This window comes from Varroa jacobsoni, unplaced genomic scaffold, assembly GCF_002532875.2.
Source record: "Varroa jacobsoni isolate VJ856 unplaced genomic scaffold, vjacob_1.0 scaffold_1069, whole genome shotgun sequence".
Taxonomy (NCBI): domain Eukaryota; kingdom Metazoa; phylum Arthropoda; class Arachnida; order Mesostigmata; family Varroidae; genus Varroa; species Varroa jacobsoni.
Window position 1 is genome coordinate 110,845 of NW_019213971.1, and position 21,955 is coordinate 132,799.

The 21,955-nt window shown below is 39.1% G+C and overlaps 1 protein-coding gene across 1 annotated transcript in view; it reads left to right on the forward strand.

Moving 5' to 3' along the window:
• Nucleotides 1-19,316, forward strand: part of LOC111266286 (low density lipoprotein receptor adapter protein 1-A) — a 43,914-nt gene extending 24,598 nt beyond the window's left edge. The window contains exons 4-6 of the mRNA XM_022843651.2: nucleotides 1,435-1,592; nucleotides 17,068-17,330; nucleotides 17,647-19,316. Of these exons, the coding sequence (XP_022699386.1) occupies nucleotides 1,435-1,592; nucleotides 17,068-17,330; nucleotides 17,647-17,852 (627 nt within the window). The 3' untranslated portion in view covers nucleotides 17,853-19,316. The remainder of the gene's footprint in view (nucleotides 1-1,434; nucleotides 1,593-17,067; nucleotides 17,331-17,646) is intronic.
• Nucleotides 19,317-21,955: the final 2,639 nt, after the last annotated feature.

The following is a 21,955-nucleotide window of genomic DNA, read 5'->3' on the forward strand; positions in this document are numbered from 1 at the left end:
AGTTCGCTTTGACGCATCGAACAGTACCACAACAACAATCGTCTGTGTAGAAGAAAATTAACAAATCGTTTCTTTCCTCTAACCTTATATTCAACTCAATTCTATGTTGAATTCGACAACTTCACGACAATGACGTCGACAGACGGCAAACAGCATTTCACCAAGGTGTCCATTACTAATCTATCGATTCTAACAGCCTAGTGTTTTTCAGCTGTTGTCTTTTAAATTTCTGCAGAATCTCGCTACTTTCCTTTCACCCTTAGACATAGGACTAAGTCACTGTCATCTATGAAAAGATGGGGACAGTTACGTCGTTTTGGGAATATACCCTGGAATCAATTCCGATTAAACTTCGGTGAATTATCCGATACGTTGATGATGTGAGATGGCCATGTCCTAGTAGCCTTGTTTTTATGATAACCTGCATACTCGACCATGGACTGTATATAAATGAAAATATTTTGCTATCGTCGTGCGGTGCTTGATACATCTATTGCTGTCCGGAGAGAAATCATGTTCAGATCTACGTCTTAAACAAGCATCGCAGGTCGTTTGAGTAATTATAACTTTTGCTGATCGATTCGTTCTTTCGCGCGTTTTCGTACTCGTCACCTTCGTCACTGACAAATAAATAATTGCCTAAATAAACAAACCATACTTGGATCGAGGAAAAAGCCATTGTCAGTTGGGTCAAAAGCAAGAATCGCTTCTTATCAAAGAGTTTTTGTCGCGGACTCCATTCATAGAATGGGACAATAGAATCGATTGTTTCTTTAAATCAACAAACGACCACCACCGTTGTCCTGTAAGTGGCTAGCGTCTACTCTAACCATTGTCGGCACTGTCTTCTCTGACCGTGTGATCATTGGGCGTATCCACCTGAAAATGTATGCCGGCTCATTGTGCTGTGCACATTATGCCCATAGTATCACATAAGATCGTAAAGTTCCTTTACCTGTCAATATCAGCAATGTTCCTCCGACGATATTGATGGAGCTGAATAAAATACGTTTCATTTTTCAAGTAATTTATTAGTCCACTAGCTTAATTAGTACCTAGATGCTGGTTATAGTTTCGATTTCCATGGGCCCCGAGGAACGCATCGCCTATTTAGGTACCACACAGGGAATGAATGTAGGTTATTTTATGTCCCGTAATAGTACGATTACACATTACCGAAGGACTCAATGTGATTGTGAGCCTATTTCAAGGTCGCTTCAATGCTTCTTTAAGCTGACTTATTACCGCGGAGGCCTGCTTTATAAGCAATGGCACTAAACACTTCTGTAGGGAAACTGTCTTTATTACTAGCTTTGTGTCAAATACTCCATTTACAATTGCGGCCGACACGTCTCCAACATAGAGTAATCGATGCAAACAAAAATCTCTAACGATTCATTCTCATAACAATGATATTATCCATGTTGCGTGCAGGGAGAGGCATCCACTGCGGAGGCGATTAAAAAGGTAGTCGCATTGGCCAAAGCCGGCGGTAAGAAGCTTAAACGTGTTGCTGTGTGCATATCACCAAACGGCATTCAGACGAGGGAGATGCCTTCGGAAGAGCTTCACCTTGATGTTACCATCTACAGGTTAGTTATTAGACGACAGTGATCAGGCCCGAATCCCTAGAGCAATGAAGTTGGCGTACAAATATTATAGATGTCATTTAAAGTTTTCGTTAGGGTAGACACAGCTGTGCTAATTGATGCAAATAATTTTTCTCAATTATGGTAGGTTCCTGATAAAGCCATTGACAAAAAAAAACCGAAATAGTCATTATTTAACAAAAAAAAAAAACATTATCCCTTTCCAAAGAGGACAGGCTCAAATTCACTTTAGTTACAGGAGTTACCTATGCCTCACATTACCTCCTTCAGTGAAAGTCAACGTTAAGATGGGCCGTGTAACATCCTTCTACTGTTTTTTTGCAAACAAGACAAACTACGATTGTTAACAATAATATCAATTGATGAATAAAGACTTCTATTTCGATCTACACATTGCTTTCGGTCCTATCATAACAAGTACATACATTATAAGAGTAAATACTGTTATTGCCATAAAAAAATAAGGTGGTTAGCGTATTACATTAACGTTTTATTATTGCTTGTTTGTATGCGTTAAAATGTTATTGTTGCTTTGAGACGCTCAATCATCTCTTGCCAATCCTAAAAATAAGCGTAATCATACTTCTATAATATCTTTGGATCGAACCTGATGTCCGCTTCGAATGCAATCATTTGATATCACCAGCATTATCTAGCTCGCACTAATTTTTTTGCACAGGTTTCTTTTTGATCTTATGCGAACTGAGAATCTCTACCTACGAGTGTGCATTTCCAGCTGAGGTATGTTAGGAAGTTATATGGCCCATATTGGATATCGCTTCCTCTGGGGAACACAAGGAAATGCCTGGTTTAGTTAGGACATCAGGGTATTAGTTCATAGATACATATGGTGGCTAATTCATCCAATCATCCTAACGGATTTAAGGTTTCCCGAAGCAAAAAGATAAGCTGACCGCTATATTCTAGGTCATTATTTGGAACAGTTAGTAAGTAGTATATTCAGTGTTCGATACTGTGAAATCGTAAGACTGGATGTATGGATTCGTCTACAGATATCCTTAAGACAAATATCAATACGGTACTCTTCGTAGATCTACAATGCACGTAATATGCTGACTTTTTAGCGGCTTAATCTGGTTTAAGTATTGTCAGATGGATTAGAAACTAGCAATCAGCTACTGCCTGCTGCCTGTTTGTAGGCCACAAAACCTATTAATCGATGTTAGGCCAAGTATTTTAGTTTCATTGGGATGACTTCAAATCCTTTTCAAGAAATCCTAAAAAAGAACTTAAGTGATTTAAACAACTAAAACGATAATCCATGTTGTAGCTCAAAATTCACGGCTAGTTAATATAATTAATTACTATATTGTTAATTATAATTGAACCTTATTAATATTATTATATATATTATTAAAAACTACATTTGCTCACTTCGAAATTCTGCTATTCTGCTTTTTTTCAATTTACATATTGGCCCGAAGTAGCATTTTAGGCCATCCAAATCATTGATGATTCTCTCAAAAACGTACGTTGATCTCCATTATCAAGTCGCGGCATTTGCTTGGTTTTATCCTATCGATTCTAAAGTATCTAGCTGTAACAGGGATACATAATAGTTCTACGAAGGATGTTTGTTGCTCGCCATATCAGCAGCAGTTTTCGTCGTAAACAAAAGAAAAATAAAGCAGCAATGGTCGAAAAAGTTCCGAAAAAGAAAATCCGATTGGCTGACTGGGAATAGTCCGCCATTAAAGCGTCCCAGCGCGGGTACAATGACATGTGACCCGCTACACGGGGTTAAGTCTAACGGTCTCCGATGGTAGGCTCATATAGACAACCGTGAAAGCGTAAAGTTTATTTAGTAAAGGCTTTTATGATCTAGCATTAACAGAAAATTTGGCTTCCATATCTTAATGAACTTCGCTACTGCCAACGGTACGGGGGGTGCGGCCAACAACTTTCTTTAACGCTACCTTATATAGCGGCTGTTGTGGCTGAAACTGCAGGGGGCTGAGGTCTTGGGTTTCAACCCAATCCGAAAGCAGAATTGCAGCTGCTATCATAGAGCACGAGTGAGTAGTCTATTATAGGTTATTCAGTTATACTGATACGTCTGTAATATTTGTCTTAAAGCATCTACACGCGTCGAGCTGTCGAGGGCAGGCCTACTTCAAGTACCCAACCTCGCACTTTTCTTTTTGCTATCTTTTTCGTCTGACGTTATCCGTTTACCATAGATATTATTATATCAAGGTGAAGATCTGTACCTACGAAAACTTGATCTGTAACCCGATCTTTAATCATTAGAAATATATAATATCATTAGATAGAAACAGTGTAAATATATCATTTGTAATGCAACTTAAATTCTATGTCACTATATAAAAGAAAAAATCCGCTAGCTACAAAATCATCAAACGCAGTAGAGACTAGCCCGTTTTTGTTCGCAAGATGTAAGCCGAAAGCGGCTTTATCTCGTACATTATATATTTTACAATGCCATAGTTCCATATAGACCCGATAAGCAAAATTAGGCCCTTGCGGGGCATATGTGGTGGGAGCGATTGAAAATCAACACGGCGTCGCTTTTATTGTGAAGCGCCTGTTGCATTTGTTTTTCAGCACAAAAGATTAATCCGACCACGTCACGATGTGTAAAATAATTGACTGTGACAGACTAAAGTCAATCTACTAAATACCGTAACCTTAGCCATTAAGTTCGTGCTATAATAGGCCATCTCTCTCTTCCCGATCGTCCCTGTTATCACAGAGAACAGTGATCTAATTTCCAGCCATCGTCTATTCTAGCAGATGTCAGTTCTATTCTTCGTCTGCTTTTCTTCTTTAGTAACCAGCCATACAAATCAACGAACGAATGAATGAATTGATGAGCACAGTACTGACGTAAAAGACCGCCATTTTACAGGCAAGGAACCTACTAACGATCACCTTCTAGCAAATAGAACAGCCTCTACAAAAAAAAGACGTTCGAGGGACACATTACATGAATGCGAAAGAACGAGCTAGAGTAAGACACGGCAAAATATTATTCAATTGATAGCCCCTGCAGAAGATCGTACCGCATACATATGTGCACAGAAATCATTCAGACTGAATGATATAGGAAAAGAAAAAGATTACCATACCATACGATGATACAATATAAATTATTCTTGGTGCAGCTGGACGGAGTGGCTATTGATGTCAGCTCCACTGCATAGTATAAAACGAGCTTGCATAGCCAAACAATGTTATTGTGACAAAGCCAAGTTACTATAGACCCGAGCCCCTCCGCCGCCCTCTTTGTGGATCAGCTGTAGTTAATGACGTTGCTTGTTTACTGGCGCTATTATGACACTTCTGCCTCAATAGTCGACACTCGACTGCCGTGTATTACTTTCTTTCTCCTTAACTGCACTTGTTTCTTTTTTGTCCTTCAGTTTAGTGGTCCTTTGTAGGGATATAAACTAATATCAGCGATGCCGACGGCGATGATGACATTGCCTACCTACACTAATAGTGTGTTGATGGTGATGTTACTAGTGCATGAAGCAGACAATAGCCAGCCGTGACGTTTTCGTTTGGCTGATACCGCGTTAACTGAGTTAATCGCATTTGGCCCTTGAAGTCCAGATAATCGGACCAAGCGGTCAAAGCAGCCGTGGGAATAGCTACGAAATTGACTTTCGTCCCCATTTTGTCCACTAAACCCATCATGATGTAACAACAGCCAACAATGATGATTTTGTTGTTACAATTGTATCGTAAGTCACGTGCCATTGTTGTCGCCATAATTTATCAGTGAGAATACTATTATATCTCACAGCTCTGTAAATTATAAGTTTTGATAATACCTAGTATAGCCCGTCCCCGTGTATCTATCTCCTGTTCCCACTGATCTATTATATATTACCATATAACTCCCCAGCCGCCAGCAGCCAGTAGCCCCTCTCCCCGAATACCTCTGATCTTAGCAAACGTTCCACCGTGTTCTGCATCACGTTCGCACAATGATGCTAAATATAAACTAGGTCGCGGGAATTGTCTGACGGCTGTCGGCAGTGGGAAAAAGAAGCTGCAAAAACGACCCAATTTGAAAGAGTTTGTTATGCTTTCCGAACTCCCATACGTATGAACAGCTAGCCAGGAGCGTAACGGCTGATTATCCATGCAGAGGTAAATGTAGTTACCTTTGGACTCTACCCCGTCGGTGTCAATATAGTTCTGGGGCTAGCCACCTATCAATAGAACGTACAGGTTCACTAAAAACGGATTCGAATTTCAGGAACCTTGACTAGAAGGTGAAATGTACCATATGTTTGATCTAATGTATCGTTAAGTGTCAATCGGCGTAAATGTCTCTTTGAATCCATATCGTCCCCAGTACATCTATAGCCCGAAGATATTAAATAAACATTTTCATCTAGAGCCGGCAATAAACCATAAGAATAGCACTAAAATCGCAAAGGCTCAGCCAATGGCCGACGAGGTAGTATATAACGAAGCAGTCGTTATACTAAGCATAAAATCAGTTGACAACATTTGACGCGGTGATCTCCGCGGGGACATAGCCGCATATAAGGACATAGCGTTGCCTAAAATTAACAAATGTTTAGCTTTTAACAAAATCTATGTAATAAACATGGAATACACTTTGTCTTGAAGTTTTTCTTCTAATATGATAACAATATGATTTCCACTACCCAGTTTTATGATTCAACATAAAATATCTCATATCGGCCGTATAATCTTAGTTCAACTACAAAGCTACGCTGATATGTTAAGTATTTGTAAGAATTATTGCCAACGATTGTTAACGGTCTAGCTGAGTATGGATTCAGATGTGTATGCGGCTATAGAACGTGTTACCGCTACCTCAATGCAGTTTACGGGAAGCTCATAAAATACTTGCTTTAAAATATCTTCTTCAAAAGATCTTCGATACCAATTTGTATAACATGAACTTCGCAAATGGTAGTAGGTTAAAGCCGAGTGCTTTCTTAACATAGAATTTCAGCAAGCGTGGGGTGCTTTGTTGTCGCAACGAAAAATAAAAAGCAGAACACTGAGTGCTCGGGGAAAATGGTTATTTAGAAGAAAAGCTAAGACAATTTAGAATATTGCGCGATGTTCTCCAAAGAATTAACTTAATTCGTGGACTGGTAAGAATGGCAATGGAGTATGTCGTATGACTTTTGGGTGATTTAAAACGCTTGCAACGAAACATTCAAATCTGCGCCAACAGGATTATAGTAGTTTTGGATAAACAGTTATCGTCACTCTTATTATTATCATTTCTCCATTGACTCCAATGTTTGTCGTACTCTTGGTGAAAGTACTGTTTAGGCCACTTGGCAGCTGAAACAAAGCTAATAAAAACTGCATGTTACAATTTTACCGGGTGGAATAGAAACCTGTCTTGCACTTACAATCAGGTTCAGCGACTTGCCAACAGTTAAGGGCTAAACAACCATCTTTGTTACGTGTACGAAAAATGGGCTAAAAAACACTGATCAAATAGGAAACGAGGCATCTTCGTTCGCTGTATTTGTTTAAAATTGCACCTGAAACTAATATCGCATGGTTGATTTAGAATAAATTTCATACATCGCCATATTTGCGCAGTGATCTCGTGTATTTTCATTAAGGTGCGCGTTGCCTCCTCGTGAAATTGAGGCTCACAACTTCATAGTAATTATACGCGTTTTCAATGTTTCCGTATGTCTGATAATCTACAATTTTTGCTTTGAATTTTTTTTGTCGGCCCTGCCTTAGTTAGACGTAGTCCTTCGGCGAAACGTGTACTGTTTGTTCATTATTTGAATTTATGCAGACATCATGCAATTTAGTTATATCCCGCTTGAGATTTATTGGACACATACGTTATATATACTTTCGATTGGGTAGTCTTTCGTTCTTGATATCGTATCAAAAGCATATATGTTTGAAGTCAGTCAGTTTTCCCGCTGAAATAAAATTCAAATGACTGTACCCGTCTTGTTACCCTGTTTGGTAACGCTAGTAACATTTTTATAAAAAGGTTATATTCCAGGTTTGTCGAGCTCTTAATAGCTCTAGGCTGCGGTACAAAAACATTTTTAACTGTTTATCATCATTCAAGACCTATATTTTCTCAGAGTTTAGCACTGTAGTATTATTTTATTAGCCCTTATGTTTGGATTTTTACGTCCGGCATCGCTGTTAAGCATTCCATAGAACGGCCGGTTTCCAGCAGGAAACAAACCGTATTATCTATGCTCAGATTGGAACCTAAACGACAGCGTGGCTCTGAAATTGGCTGGTATACATGCTACACAGTAAGCTATGACAGGAACTTTTAGACTTGACCCAGTGCACTTAGCCAACGTTTTAAAACCAATATTTTGTAATGACGTTGTTACCTGGCAATGACAAAGCCGATCCCGAAACACGACAGTCGATACTTGGAACCGCTGAAACCAGCGGTCCCTTATTAATATTAATAGGATGTTAACATTATCATGTAATATTATATATTATCTATTATCCTGTAACGCTACTCATGAAATAAATTCCGGCACGATAAACCATTTACTAACATCATCATAGAAATTAAATGAAACCATCATCTGCTTTCTGCAGATTAACACGGACTTATTGAAAACCATCTTGTTAAATCCCATGTTAACATTCAATGGCATATTTCTATAAAATGGTAATAATAATTAAGATGATCTGCAATAAATTCATTAAGTCGCCCCATTTGAATCAATGAACAGAGTGAATGTTGAAATCATACATGAGGTATTCGATATGGTTCGGCTGAATATTAATTCGGGTGGTAAAAAAAAGCGTGTTTTGACTCACCTTATTGTTTTTGTACATCCGTATGTTTTTAGTTTGGTTAACTATACCTTTTTCAAGCCCAACCTATTAGCGTCATTAGGATTCATTGTCTGGCTACGTTAAATCTAAAAGCCCGTCCTTAGCATTTCTGTGTAGATGCGGCCGGCTTCACTGAATTTTCATGCCAACATGGCTGTCATGTGTATGGAAACAAGGGCAAGCTACGTCAGCTTCATACAAATGTGGCGGTCGGCCGTAGTTGTAACACGATAAAAGCACCGAAATGTGTCGTCGGAACAAGCTGTTAAGATGCACGAAAGACAGAACGGTGTTTCGCGCGCGATACGACTTTTGTTTTCCTTCGGTTGTCACGGCAAGAGACGCATGACTCTTTCTGTTTTACCAATAATTGACTTCTACCAATTTCTAATGCAAGATAATTTCAAGTATGACATTGCTTCTAGAAACAAACGGCTAAGAAGGAACATAAACACGTGCAATTATTCCGTGCTTGCTCATGACACAGTTATAGACCATGCTTTCCAAGTTCGCATAGTATTGCGTTTTGCCGTTTACTTACCTATACAATTTACAGAATGTGTTAGTAGTTCTTGCAGCTGTTTATTAATGCCAATGGGTTACCGTCTCGTTAACGAATTATCAAAGCCGGTTATTTGTCGTCGTAGCGGTTAGCCAAAGGGACCTTTGAAGTCCGTATTCGTCTTTCTTCCGGATACATCTATTATTATAATCCCATAACCAAGTAAAGAATTATAATAGATAGACTGATATGTTTATCTCCCGCGTGGTCCGACGCTACTTGCCTTACCATAAAGTCATGCTAGTAGAACTCCTACTCTGTTCGATCCTGCTTCGGTCCGAGGTTACGTTGTCCCTCTCCAGTCGGTTCACAAATCAATGGCTATAGCGATCCGGGCGAAACTTGAGCTGACACAGAACACAGCGGCTGCTCTGAAGAAGCCCAACGTGTAACGTCGTAACGGAGCCGTGACAAATGCGCCGCTGTTAGAGGGATATCCCTATAGGAAGGCCGAGACGGACGTGCTGGTGGGGAACGCAACAGTGAATAGCACCACTTATGTTAGCAGTAACAGCGGTAAGTAATCCAGCGATGGACAGCACCAAGCCCATCACACAGCCATTATAAAATGGGCTTGGCTGAGCCCTATCGTTAGCCAAGAACAACAACTCAAAAACAATAATAACAGCAGTAAGACAGCCAGCAGTTTTCCTTCAACAGAAAATGAATACGCTTCATAACAATATTAGTCAGCGCTTAGACGCAAATACCAGCTCAAAAAAGGGTTACGCGGAAATGAAAATATGTGATGGCGGAATGTAAGGCGGGTACAGATAAATTGGAAAGAACACACTGTGCTATGCAGCAACAGCTACAATATAACTAGGCAACGATGATAACAACAGTAAAAACGGCGACGTTGTATATCTTGTCTGTCGACAGGACACTAGTGCTGCTTTAATTGAATAGGACACCTTGCATAAGTACGATCATCAATACAAAACAGCACTATGCATCGAGTTCAGCAGAATATCGAGTGAAGATAAGGAAATTTTAACTAGTCTGTCGGAAGACCTTTTGCAATCGTCATCGGAAGCCTGACACCGTATAAATTCGATCGAGTGATCGAATTGTAGTTACATCTTTGCACGTTGTTCATTTCGTGTAAACAAAGAAAAATATATCCATACACGTACATACCCTGAATCCCCAGATTATCATAAATCGAGACAAAAAAAAAGTCGTTTGCCATCCATATACGCGGAGCAAAATGGATTAATAAACGCTAAAAGTGACACGACGTGTTTCATACAGCACTATGAAAGAGAACTGACAATGTTGATGATAGGCCAGATTTTTCCTCAAGGATTAAATTGAAAATGCCGCTAAGGATTTTAGTATCAGGCAGGCAAGTAAATAATAAAACAACGTATTCAATGTACGTTTCGATTTTACGGATTATGGTTGTATTAAGGCGCACGATTGTCTGCACCGTTTGTATCCACCAGTATGAAGCTTACATATCTTCCAAATATTAATTTATTAATATAACAGGTACTTATAACTGTTTAAAAAGTAAGATTGATATAATCTGATTTGAATTATACTCGATAAAGATACATTCATCCGTGTACCATTTTCCTTTGTTTACGGAGAGTGATGAAGCTGCACTTTCTGTGTCGAGGATAAATAGAATTTACGTTTTTGCCGGTTGCATTCAATATCCATAAACAACTCTGCCTGTACTTGACGAAAAAACCTGCAGGAAGTGATTATCTGTTCCTTCCTATTCACTTTCTAGATCGCTCGGAGATATTTTTTTAAAATTAATATTTCTTGTAGAAAAAGCTTTTGCCCACTGAAATAATCACCACAAACAAAATAACTTATTTTGTATTAGATTTTGCTATACCACATACAGACCTTCGATATTAGTCATTCATGGCGGGCAGTAGCAAGAACAGTTCACAAAAAGCGTGCCCGATGTAACTATATTATAAAGATTTCGTAAAGCCTTTGTCAGTCGATGCTGTCCCTGTTAAATAGACTCCCACCATACCTTTGCTGGCCTAATAGTACTTTTAGTGTCATCGCTATCTTCGCCTTGAGCAAACATCGCTTAATGGCAAAACTCATAGCCAATGATTCCACTTGACGCGACTTCGGATTTCGAACAGTTTCTAGTGATATATACGGTTCCGAGTAATATTTTCATTTTTAGCTGCCCCGTGCTGCGTGCTAACCTCGAAAGTATATGCAAATCACCAATTCCTCCTGGTTCTATTGGGGCATTATTCTTCATCTTCTACTGCTCTACATCGCTACTGCTCTACATCGCTATTGCTCGATTGTTTTGTGGACGTCCAAAAGTTGTCCATAAATATTATGCCTGTCTACGATCGTTGCCCCCAGCAGTTATCAGTTGCAGGCCAAGCCAAGCCTCACCATGTTATTGATATAAGCAGACGAATTTGTCTATCAGAGACGTACGCAAGCACTACGAAAAAACGTGTATCCAAGCAAGCATAATTATGCACCTCAACGATGTGAAAAATGCAAGTTATAAAGGATAAGGTTATCTACTTTGTATCAGGAAGTAATTAAGCTTGATATGTAATACGTTGTGATGATCGTATGTCAAGTATCCAAGAAACCATGTGAAGGGCTTAATCATGATGTACCCTAAAAACTCTTCATTGAAACGCATGACAAATAACATTGAAATACAAAATCAACTTAGCGCAAAATGATTCGATGAGCTTCTTCGTACAATAAACGTGGTTACATGATTTACATTTCATTGCAAAAGACCCTAATTGCAGCATTCCCTCTACTGATTCTTTTCGATGTGTACTGCTTCAAGATTCGAGCAAAACCATTGAACAAGGTTATGTGAACCTTCATATGTAAAAACTGACACGATTTCTACGCTACAGGGCGTTAGCATCGTAAACCCAGAGACAAAGCACCACCATCGTCCGTGTTGTGCTAGCTTGCAGCGGCAATATGAACTGAATCCGGCGATATATTCGAGCAAGAGCCGAATGGAATGACACAACATGGAACAAGCAACGTATCGTTTTCTTTATCTCAGATCTACAACTACATACTTATACTCCATGTTCCGTGTGTTATCACCATTCTCTGCCCGCACTTTTTTTTGCTTGCATCGACGCGATTTTTTTTCGGATTTTTGCAGCAGCGGTTGCCGCTGATCCTCCGCTCTTTTTCTTCTTGTGGTTGGATCGCCTGTGACGTTCTCTACTATGGAAAAGAGAACGATAGTTGGTATTCTTTGTAGTGTTATTTCGGCCTCCGCTATTATAGCTGGCACGTTGTCGGTGCAACGGTGCACGTGTGTATCGACTTTTTACAACAGTCAAGTCAATAGCCGAAGTAGCTGTCATTGCAGTCAACAGGTTGTCGCTGTCTTTGTCGTTGCTGTGGCGCTATAATGGGTTGCCTTATTGCTCTCCTGACGCCAGCCGCTTTGAAGCTGCTATCTGAAGTAACCACATCACATAACGCTGGCCACAGCAGCGGCCTCGGTTTTGTGCTCTATTTATACGTAGACACAATTGTCGCATAGTCGCTTGCAGAAACCAGCGCTCTGATGTGCTGGAGCACCGGTATTAAGTGGAGCACTCGCTTCGCTGCCATCTTTGGTGGGCAACACCTAGCATCGATGGCTGACTGGTAAAAATCGTGCTGTGCTCTACTGATTTGGCCCGTAAGACTCGGGTTTATCGCGTTGTGACTGTTCCTGCCCTCGTCGTCGGACGATGTGACGCCGTCTTTATAACAAGACCAGCTCCAGAAGACGTTGGCGTTGCAACTCATAGTTGTAGAAGTGCTTGACGCTCGTTGATGTCGCATTCAACGCCAGTTCACAAAAAGACGAGACTGTTTCGTCCCTGGTCATGTACATTCGTTCCACCCTCTTCTGTTTCCTGTTTGACGCTGATCTGTTTCTTCTCAGCGTTTTTGAATAGTCGTCTCCATCATTTTTTTGGCGCTGCCGTTTCCATCTTTATTTGGGCGAAGATTGAAGAGCCGCAAGTGACCAGGTCTTTAGCGTCTACGGCAAACAGAGCAGCTTACTTTCTTCGCTTGAAAGCAGCACCAGCCGCCGTCAGTAGCAGCGGCAGTTAAGCTTGCGATCTTGATAGACACGTCGTCTGCTTCACAACAAAACAACGATAATCTCAGCCAATTGAAAAGAGAGACGAAGTGAAAAACGAAATGTCAAACTGCTATCAGGTGACTGTTAACTCTGGAAGAATGGAGTGGTCTCTGTTCGTAACATTCATGCTAATCTTGTTGATTGTGCCTATGTCAGGAATGAAGCTGCCATAGATTACCCATGGGCGTCTGTAAATGTGTGGCTATGCATGTTTTTTCATAGGCGATTATTTTCAAATGGTAACAGATTCATTATTATTAGACTAATTAATGTACACACTTGCTGATCTCTGCTTGATGGAATTTGGCTCCGCACCTCCCGGGGTTTGGTGGTTTTAGGGAGATCGATAATTGCAGGTATTTGTACATTCGGACTATTGTTCTCGTTGCGCTAGTAAGTGCGTCATAAGGATGGCCGGGTTTCCAAAGCAGACAGATTTCAGAAACAAATGGCGTAACTAGCCAATACATAACCTAAAAAAACGAACACACGCATAGATAACGGCACTGGGAATTGGGATTTTCGGTGCCAACCGCTAAGACATTATTACAAATACGTATAAACGTAAGATTTGGTACATGAAATCTTTACACAGAATAAAGTTTCCATGGACCATTTATGTAGTAGAAACTAGATTCCTAATATGTAACGTACTGAGTAATTCAAATGAAGTCGATTGTCCGCTTAAACGTTCGTTGCTGAAATATACCTGTGCACGTTCTAGAGTGCTCTAAGTAGATAATAGGGTGTCAAAGAATAACAACTTAACGACCTGAAGACGGATATCAATTCAAAGAGTAAGACACGACACTACAGCTGCACCCAACTACAAAGAGATGTGCAAAGAAATAATGCCATATAGAAAAAAAGCTTATGCTTAAAATCTTACTGCAAGAGGATAAACCGAGCAAATGTTACTATTTACAAAAAAAGCAACGAAAAATTGTATAAGCGGAACGGCGATTGCTGTTTATTACTTATATTGCCAATTGCTTTCGTTATTGCGTTCTGGTTACCAGTGTAGTATTTTCAGTGTAGTTTACCACTTGGTAAAGAAGGAAAGGGGGGAATCGGGGAAAGAATTCGACCTGGGGAATTCTATTGTAACCTCACGGTAGAATGAAAACAGCCACACACAGATACATAAACACAAACTATGAACTTTAATGGCATAAGCTCAAATGACGTCGAATGGTAGTCGATACTGACATACCGTTCGCAAATCTCCTTGGTGCAAGTCCTGACTATGAGGATACATATGCGTGTGTATAAACACACGACCTAAGGAGCAGTTGATCTGACCAGATAATAGCAGTGTCCACAGCAAAATGGTTGGCTGAAGCCAATAAGTAAGGCCTGACAGTTTTTATGGTATTGTGTACTTCTATGGCTGACAATATCCCAAACGAGTCATTTGACTCGAGTAGTGATTGATCTGGTAAGAAACAACCGCTGTGTAATATGACATGAGCATATAGCTGTGCTTAGTATAAACATTGGATTCGAGATGGTGAGGGTAATAATATTTATATTGCTCTTACATCTTGTGCTATCCCGTTGCTGTTCCCGCGTCGGTGCAGTGGTAACTTGCTTGCTTATAGAACTTAGAAACACATGGTGGTTTGGGTCTTAAACCGGTTGTTTCATGGTAAAATCTAGCCGTTTGAAGTGATGTTTAATGCCAGTACAGCACGTAAAACTCGAAACGTTTATCCGGTCTTTGAGTCGATCTATGTGTTAATATGCAGCTGATAAATGCCGATAAACGCTACAGGGACCGTATAAAGCTAGCGCATGGAAAAAAGAATAAATAAGCAGGTGCATGTTTATTTTACGATTAGCATAACCTATCGATAAAGGAGGTCGCGAAAAAGTAACAGTTATGGTCTAGGATAGCTAAATTTCGCCTACCATAAGGCAGTTGACATACCTGTCGAGTTATCGCACAATCAATTTTCTATTAAATTAGAAAATAACACAATGCTAGTCGTGTTCGAACTTTGTTTTTTGCAAAACAATAGAGAATTGCACTACCTACCAAATCGCAAAGTTAAACACAGTCGATCGAATTGTGGTCGAAGATGTGTTATACGTGACGGCATTGTGAGATCCAAGTCAGAACGCTGTGTCCCTTATAACCTCAAATAAGTTATGGCTATAAAATATTAAATTGTTGAGCTTGATGTTCATTGTACTGCAGAAGGAATGAATACCACAAACCGCACAGAACCCTCCCCCCGTCTTCATATTCGTCGTTCGTCTTAACAATGTTGAAATAAAATTGCCTGCTCTCCCCCGTGAGCTAGTCCGTCTGTCTGTTCACGTACAGATCTACAGGTTACATCACGGGTTACAGCCCGTAAAGTAACATTTTAGTTTAGGAGTTATCGTGGCGATGGCCGTCGTTTGACATTTTGCTGTTACGAGTGAGATGGTTGTTTGACCATTTCCGTTGTCTTGAGCAGACGAAAGCAATACCCGTATACTACACATACTTTGTTGATGTTTGGCCACGTTTGACAGATGACAAGTCCGCCTTGTGAATGCAGTAGCAGACAGCTTCTGCGATCTCGCTTCCGGTACAACCGGCAGTCGAAAATTGTGCCAACAATAATAATCTTAACAGTATATAACGACGAGGTATTTGTCGTCTTGTGGCTAGCCGCGTGATGAATCATACGTAGTTTAAGAAATTTCCTGTGTAATATACCCATAGGCGCGTTAATCGCATTCCGTAGAGCTGAGTGAACGAAGAAGTTATTCAGCAAACTCTTAGAGACGCTGTGCAACTATGCAGCACTTATTTGATTATCATTGGAGCCGATATAATTAATAATAGCCGATAAAAAGAAATCAATTTAACAAAGTGAATCTTTGCGAAAGATGCTTTTCAACTTCAAATTGCAGAATGAGGCAGAAAATTCCATTGTCAGAATTGCCGTTCTTAATGACCGGGCATCATTCAAAGACACTTTAGCGGGGGGCTTTTATTGATACTGATCTAATCCAAATCGCCGGCACTAAACTCTTGCTTTTGAATTAAGGAATATTATCGATCCATTTGGTTGCATAACATTGGAACCACTCAGAATCTACAAGTAGAAGGAACCATAATACCAAGCCGGTTTCTCAATATTTCATATATTGACTAAATCTTATTACTTTGATCGAAATTAGTAAAAGTCCCTTTTTACTAAGTTGTTATCTGGTAAGCCAACTGATAATGATCGATCCCACAGAGCAGGAAACATATACAGTAAGGTCTACTAGAATATTTCGACTTACAAATACTTCGAATCTTTGACTGCGTTATCGAGGCTAAGTGTTGGCGATCAACCCTGCGTTACTGGACAGTCGAAATAATTTTATTCAGGTTATCACGCTGCTGCTGCTGCTGCTGCTAAATTTGTTGCAAACGACAGGGTTTTCCACCGTGCTCAGGGTTATTAGTGTCGTCAAGAGCAAATTGACGAGTCCCTGTGATCGAAATTTGCATGCATCAACTACATATGAGCATGAATACACTGTTGTTGCGGCGGTAACGACCAATGTCGCAATATATGGTACAAGTATATTACGGTTCAAACTTGCTGAGGTGAGGGCATCTGTGGCAACGATAATTCCTCACGAAAATACAACAAAGTAAAGGTGTACGTGCACCGATATACGTCCACTGGATAAACGATTTTGTTATCGATAGCACTTTAAACAACGCCAAATGTATGTGATCTTAAACCCGTACAAATAAACGAACCACTTAATAAATTATTGTCGTCGTAAACTGTTTTTCGTTGTTTGTTTTATGCCCAAGTCTAAACCTCAATATATATATATATATATATATATATATATAATGCAATCTTTCCACTTGACTAACAGTTCATTATTATTTATTGAAGCATTTTATTTATTCAGATAATTGACCGATTTAAATTCGATTTCAGGATCTCATATTGTTCGGCGGACGCGACCTATGAGCGAGTGGTTGCATTCATAGCAACAAACAAAAATGAACTAATGGAGTGCCATGCCTTCCTCTGTTCAAAGCGACGCGTGGCGCAAGCTGTAGCACTAACGATTTCGCAAGCGTTCAATCTTGCCTTCGAACTGTGGAAGAAATCCCGACAGGATGCAGAGAAGGGTAACGCGGTCGAAGACGACAAGAAGGAGAACAAGACTCAAGATGACAACCTGCCTCCTCTCATTGGTACAGTACAAAAAAGAACACCGAAAAAGGCCATTTTAACGTTACTCTGATGAATGCAGTAATAGTAATAATGATAAAGAGCAAAATCTCCTCTGTGGTTTTTATGTGTACGAGCTACGTCACCTTCTGAAGACAAAGGGCGGCCCACCATGTGCTAGTGCATGTGAAGCTCGTTTGACGCTGCACGAGACAGTGTTTGCTAATGGCGTGTGCTTCTCGAAGACTTTACAAGCAGTCGGCCATTTATTACTTGTTGCTTATACCCTTGATCCCTTTTTAGCGACTTACATTTGTATGTTCACTTGTTTTTGTGCAGATCTTTCGCCGGTAGCAGATGTGAAGCCAGCACAGCCCTGGACAACGTTCGAGGACCAAAGTCATGTGGATGAGCTATTCGCACAGCTTGGCCAAGAAAGTCAATGTGGACAGCCGCTTGCAGATATCGACCGGGGAACGTTTCAGAAGCAGCAACAACAGAATCAATTGGCTTATGATGCACATCACGATCTGTTTAATCTGTAAAGATACACAGCATTATTTTCGTCTGAATGGCGATACGCAGTTTAAGTGAGGCCTCAATGGCATCATTAAAGAGTCTCCGGCAGAAATCATACTATTCGTACACGAATCACTTAGCTCATCAGTTAATTATCTCGAGATCGATTCGAAGCTTGTTTCACATTCAGATATGAAAACAATCGATTCTTAGCAGATTTCACTAGACGCTCACGAGCGCACCCTAGCTTCGAGTTACGAGATATTTTCTAGACTAAAAGACACATACAGCTATTGTAAGCTTCGGAAGCTGGTAACTTGACTGAGATGCCTACCAAAAGACGTAAGATATACGATCGAGATGGGGTGATGAAAAAAGTTTTTTCTCAACTTGCGCGCATCTTTCACAGCCCAATACACTTACGATTTTGTTAATAGACATCATAGACGATTTTGAGTTGTTAATGGCAAAGGAATTTACCTTGTCTCTAAGAATCTCCACAAGTAATCAATACATCCTATGAATAGTTGAATGTATGGTTGTTTCACTCCAACTACATTAAATTAATTTCTTTATTATATTTATATTGTTGTTATCCCGACATCAAATTAAGTCCGGTTCTGTGAGAGAAGAGCAGTAATCATATATATAGAAGCTTCTTATAAATTCCAAACAGTTTTTCAATGCAAGCTAAGGATCGATCCCGGCATTTTATCGTTAAGGAGCTCCGCCGATACTCTGGCGATACATCAGTCCATTTTATATATTATATACTCTCTCTGTGTATTTTGCTTTAAAACAAAAACAAACTTGTAAATCAGTGACGTGCGGTCTCATTAGTACCTACCTAATAACATGATTTCTAACGACTTCTGACTTAACATGAGTGCGGAAGCTGCCAAAAAAGAGAAAAACATTTTCACTATACAGGCGATAGCAACAAAAAGATTTTGTTCCGAAAAACAGACACTCGTTCACATTTACGTATGCGCACGAGTGCATGTACTGCAGAAGATTATCTTTGATTATGTACACTGCAAAGTCCGAATAGAAAACAAGGCAATATTTCATATATTATTTGATTTAGATATATTTTAATAATATAATATTTACGGATGGCGATAATGTATCATTAATATTAAAAAGGTAAATGATACATTACGCTCTTCCATTGACCTTGTCAAAGGAAATAGCCACATCGCTCTTTTATTTTGATTGATTACACAGAAAATGTGAGATAATATGCTAGGTATGTAGCATTTAATAGTGACAACCTAGGTACTGAGTTGAGTGAAAAGTTATAAAAAAAAATTCTTTTTTACACCCCACGAGCCTCTCATGTAATCGTGGAAATAGATAATAAACGTGCAAGAACTGTTACTACATTCCAGAGACGTTATTCCAGAGAAATAACGGTAGCATCGGTGATGATGATGGTGCTATTCATCATGATAATAAATAATGGTAATATTAATCTTTACTATTTTGTACATGCAGATGTTTTTATTTATTGTTGTTACGCTTTGATATATAAACCTTATATATATATATATATATATATATATATATATATATATATATATATATATAGTGCTAAATCACACAGAGAGTTGATATTATTCAAGATTACGTTCTATTAATTTCTTTTTTCTAATATCTGCCGGCGTACTCGAAATATTCGACACTTTGCGGAACTTCAAACAAAACGAATCATTAGATATAGTTCATTCAGTATTTTTCACCCTGGGGAAAAGCCTTCAACATGATTATAGTGAACTAGAGTCATGCGATTTTGCATTTTTATGAAACTTCAATTTGCTTGCAATATTTCAACTAATGAAACACTAATGTTGTGCTGTGACATTGTTTCCGGGACCATAAATACTTACCATCAAACCGAAAAGCATGCCAACGAGCTTGTCTAGCTATTTGAGCTGAAAGCATTCATTCGTCCCCTATAGCTGATTTGATGTGCGTTACTGCAATAACAGGCTCCGGTACCGTTGTGCAACATTGTTTTTGTAAGCTCTGAAAAAAAATCGGATACACATGATTATAGTATCTGGATCAAGTATAGGTATTATTTTTAGTTTTTTCCCCACTTTGTTTCATCTGTTCGGGTGGTGCGCCACGCTGGTACTCGTTTAAGTATGTATTAGTATATTTAGTCAAAAGAGGGTAATTTCAATCATATTCTAATTAACAACGATTTGAAAAAAAAATTAGAAATCTGCGCCTGTTCATGGCAGTGCGCTTCACAGCAACTGAATGCGCAAAAAATACTAGGCCACCTACCATGTTATGTAAAATACGTGGCCGGCTATGGTCCATCCGTGCCGACCTGACCGTCCTCTCAACCCTCTCACGCTTTGACACTGTTTCGGCAACACTTTAAAAAAATTTGTGATACCAGAATTCTGCCATCAAATGTGAACCCAGCACTGAGGGCAGATGGAAAAGCATGCACTTTTTGGATACAGCGGTTAAAAAAAAAGTCGATCGAAATAGGTTTCTTAGCTATTGGGTGGATGTCCATAATAACAATTATATATAAAACATTCAAAAGCGACACGACGGCACGAATTTAATTTGCTAGACAATTACTCAATTCAAACAAAGCTACCACTACTAGTCGTGACCCCCTGTAAATAAATTCACGAATTTATTCAAATAATTTAACTCTCAATAAAGAAATTCACAACATGTCACGAAATTAACATAATTAATAGTATTTTTTCTGCAAATTCTAAAAGAAAATCTGAAATTGTATGATAATACATAACATCTACGCTTATGTGCGCATATCTACTTTTTCTTAAATTCGCATTAGAATATAGTGTAGATGCGAAACATTAAGAGCGCAATAATATAGCAAGAAGGTGTATATTTTTTATCATTTTTTCCAAGTTACAAAAAAATTCACAATTTTTTTTACAATAAAGTTAATCCACAAAGGGCTGTATATATATATCTCAAGTTCGACTAATGTCCATGTAACCAGTTTGAAAATAAAGTCTCTACAAAACTTTAAAAACAGCCCGCATATATGGTTACATGGACATTGGTCGAATTTTAGATATTCTACTTAACAAGTATTAGTTCTTTTTTGCATAAGCCGTCATTTAGGCTAGAGATTAGAAATATTTTAATGATCTATCTATCCCGTAATTGGATTTGTCAATTGAAAGACGGATTTATTATGGTTTAGAGCTTTAGTTAGAACTCATCTCCTAGACTATTAAAAAAACAATTTGCGTGTTGGTCTTTGACAGTCACATCATACACAGGCGCGGGTACGTCATTCCCGTCGATTGTGAAAGAGATCTAATCCCACAGTCAACATTCACTACTTCCTTAAGCCTGCGCCGAATCGAAACTCCCAGTCATGGAGCATGATAAATAGGCATGTTCTGTTTGTAAATAGATTTTATGTAAAATCAAATGTAAATAAACGCCGGCTGAAGCACGATAAATAAGTACCTTTTGGTTATATGTGAGTATATACTTATGACTTGCATCTGCTCGGGCTTAACATAAGTCAGTTCCTGCTTTTTCCAGCAAAAGAAGCGCTCTTTAAGCGATCTTCGTTGTAGTGGCTTTAGTGTTGTACGAATAGTAGTTACAACCTATGTGGATACCGTGATATCAGAATACGCAGGCGGTTAAAGTAAATAGTGGATCGTATCGAAATAGACAGACTTATACCATCCGACATTGTTAAAATAACAGCCAAAGTATATATCAATGTATTAACGTGTCTGGTTTTCGACCATTCCGTGAATTTTGGGTATCAATCCAAGTCAATGTTTCCCATAATTTCATTGTAGTAAAAAAAAAGTTTTTGATAACGTCGCCATCCTGGGAAAAAATTGACAGCCGTAAAAATGTAAGACATCGATATAAAATACTGATCTTCCGATGCGTATATGGTAAAGGGTCAAGTATGGGGTAAGTTGTTAACTAGCGTTACCATATCAGAATAATTCGGCATCTAGAGCATTCTTACGTGAAGCACATCTCTTTATTTTACATCCGATACATAGAAATTCGGTATTAGAATAAACACAGCATTATACACACACACATATATATATATATATAGGCACTTCTCACTTCTGTACAATGAAGG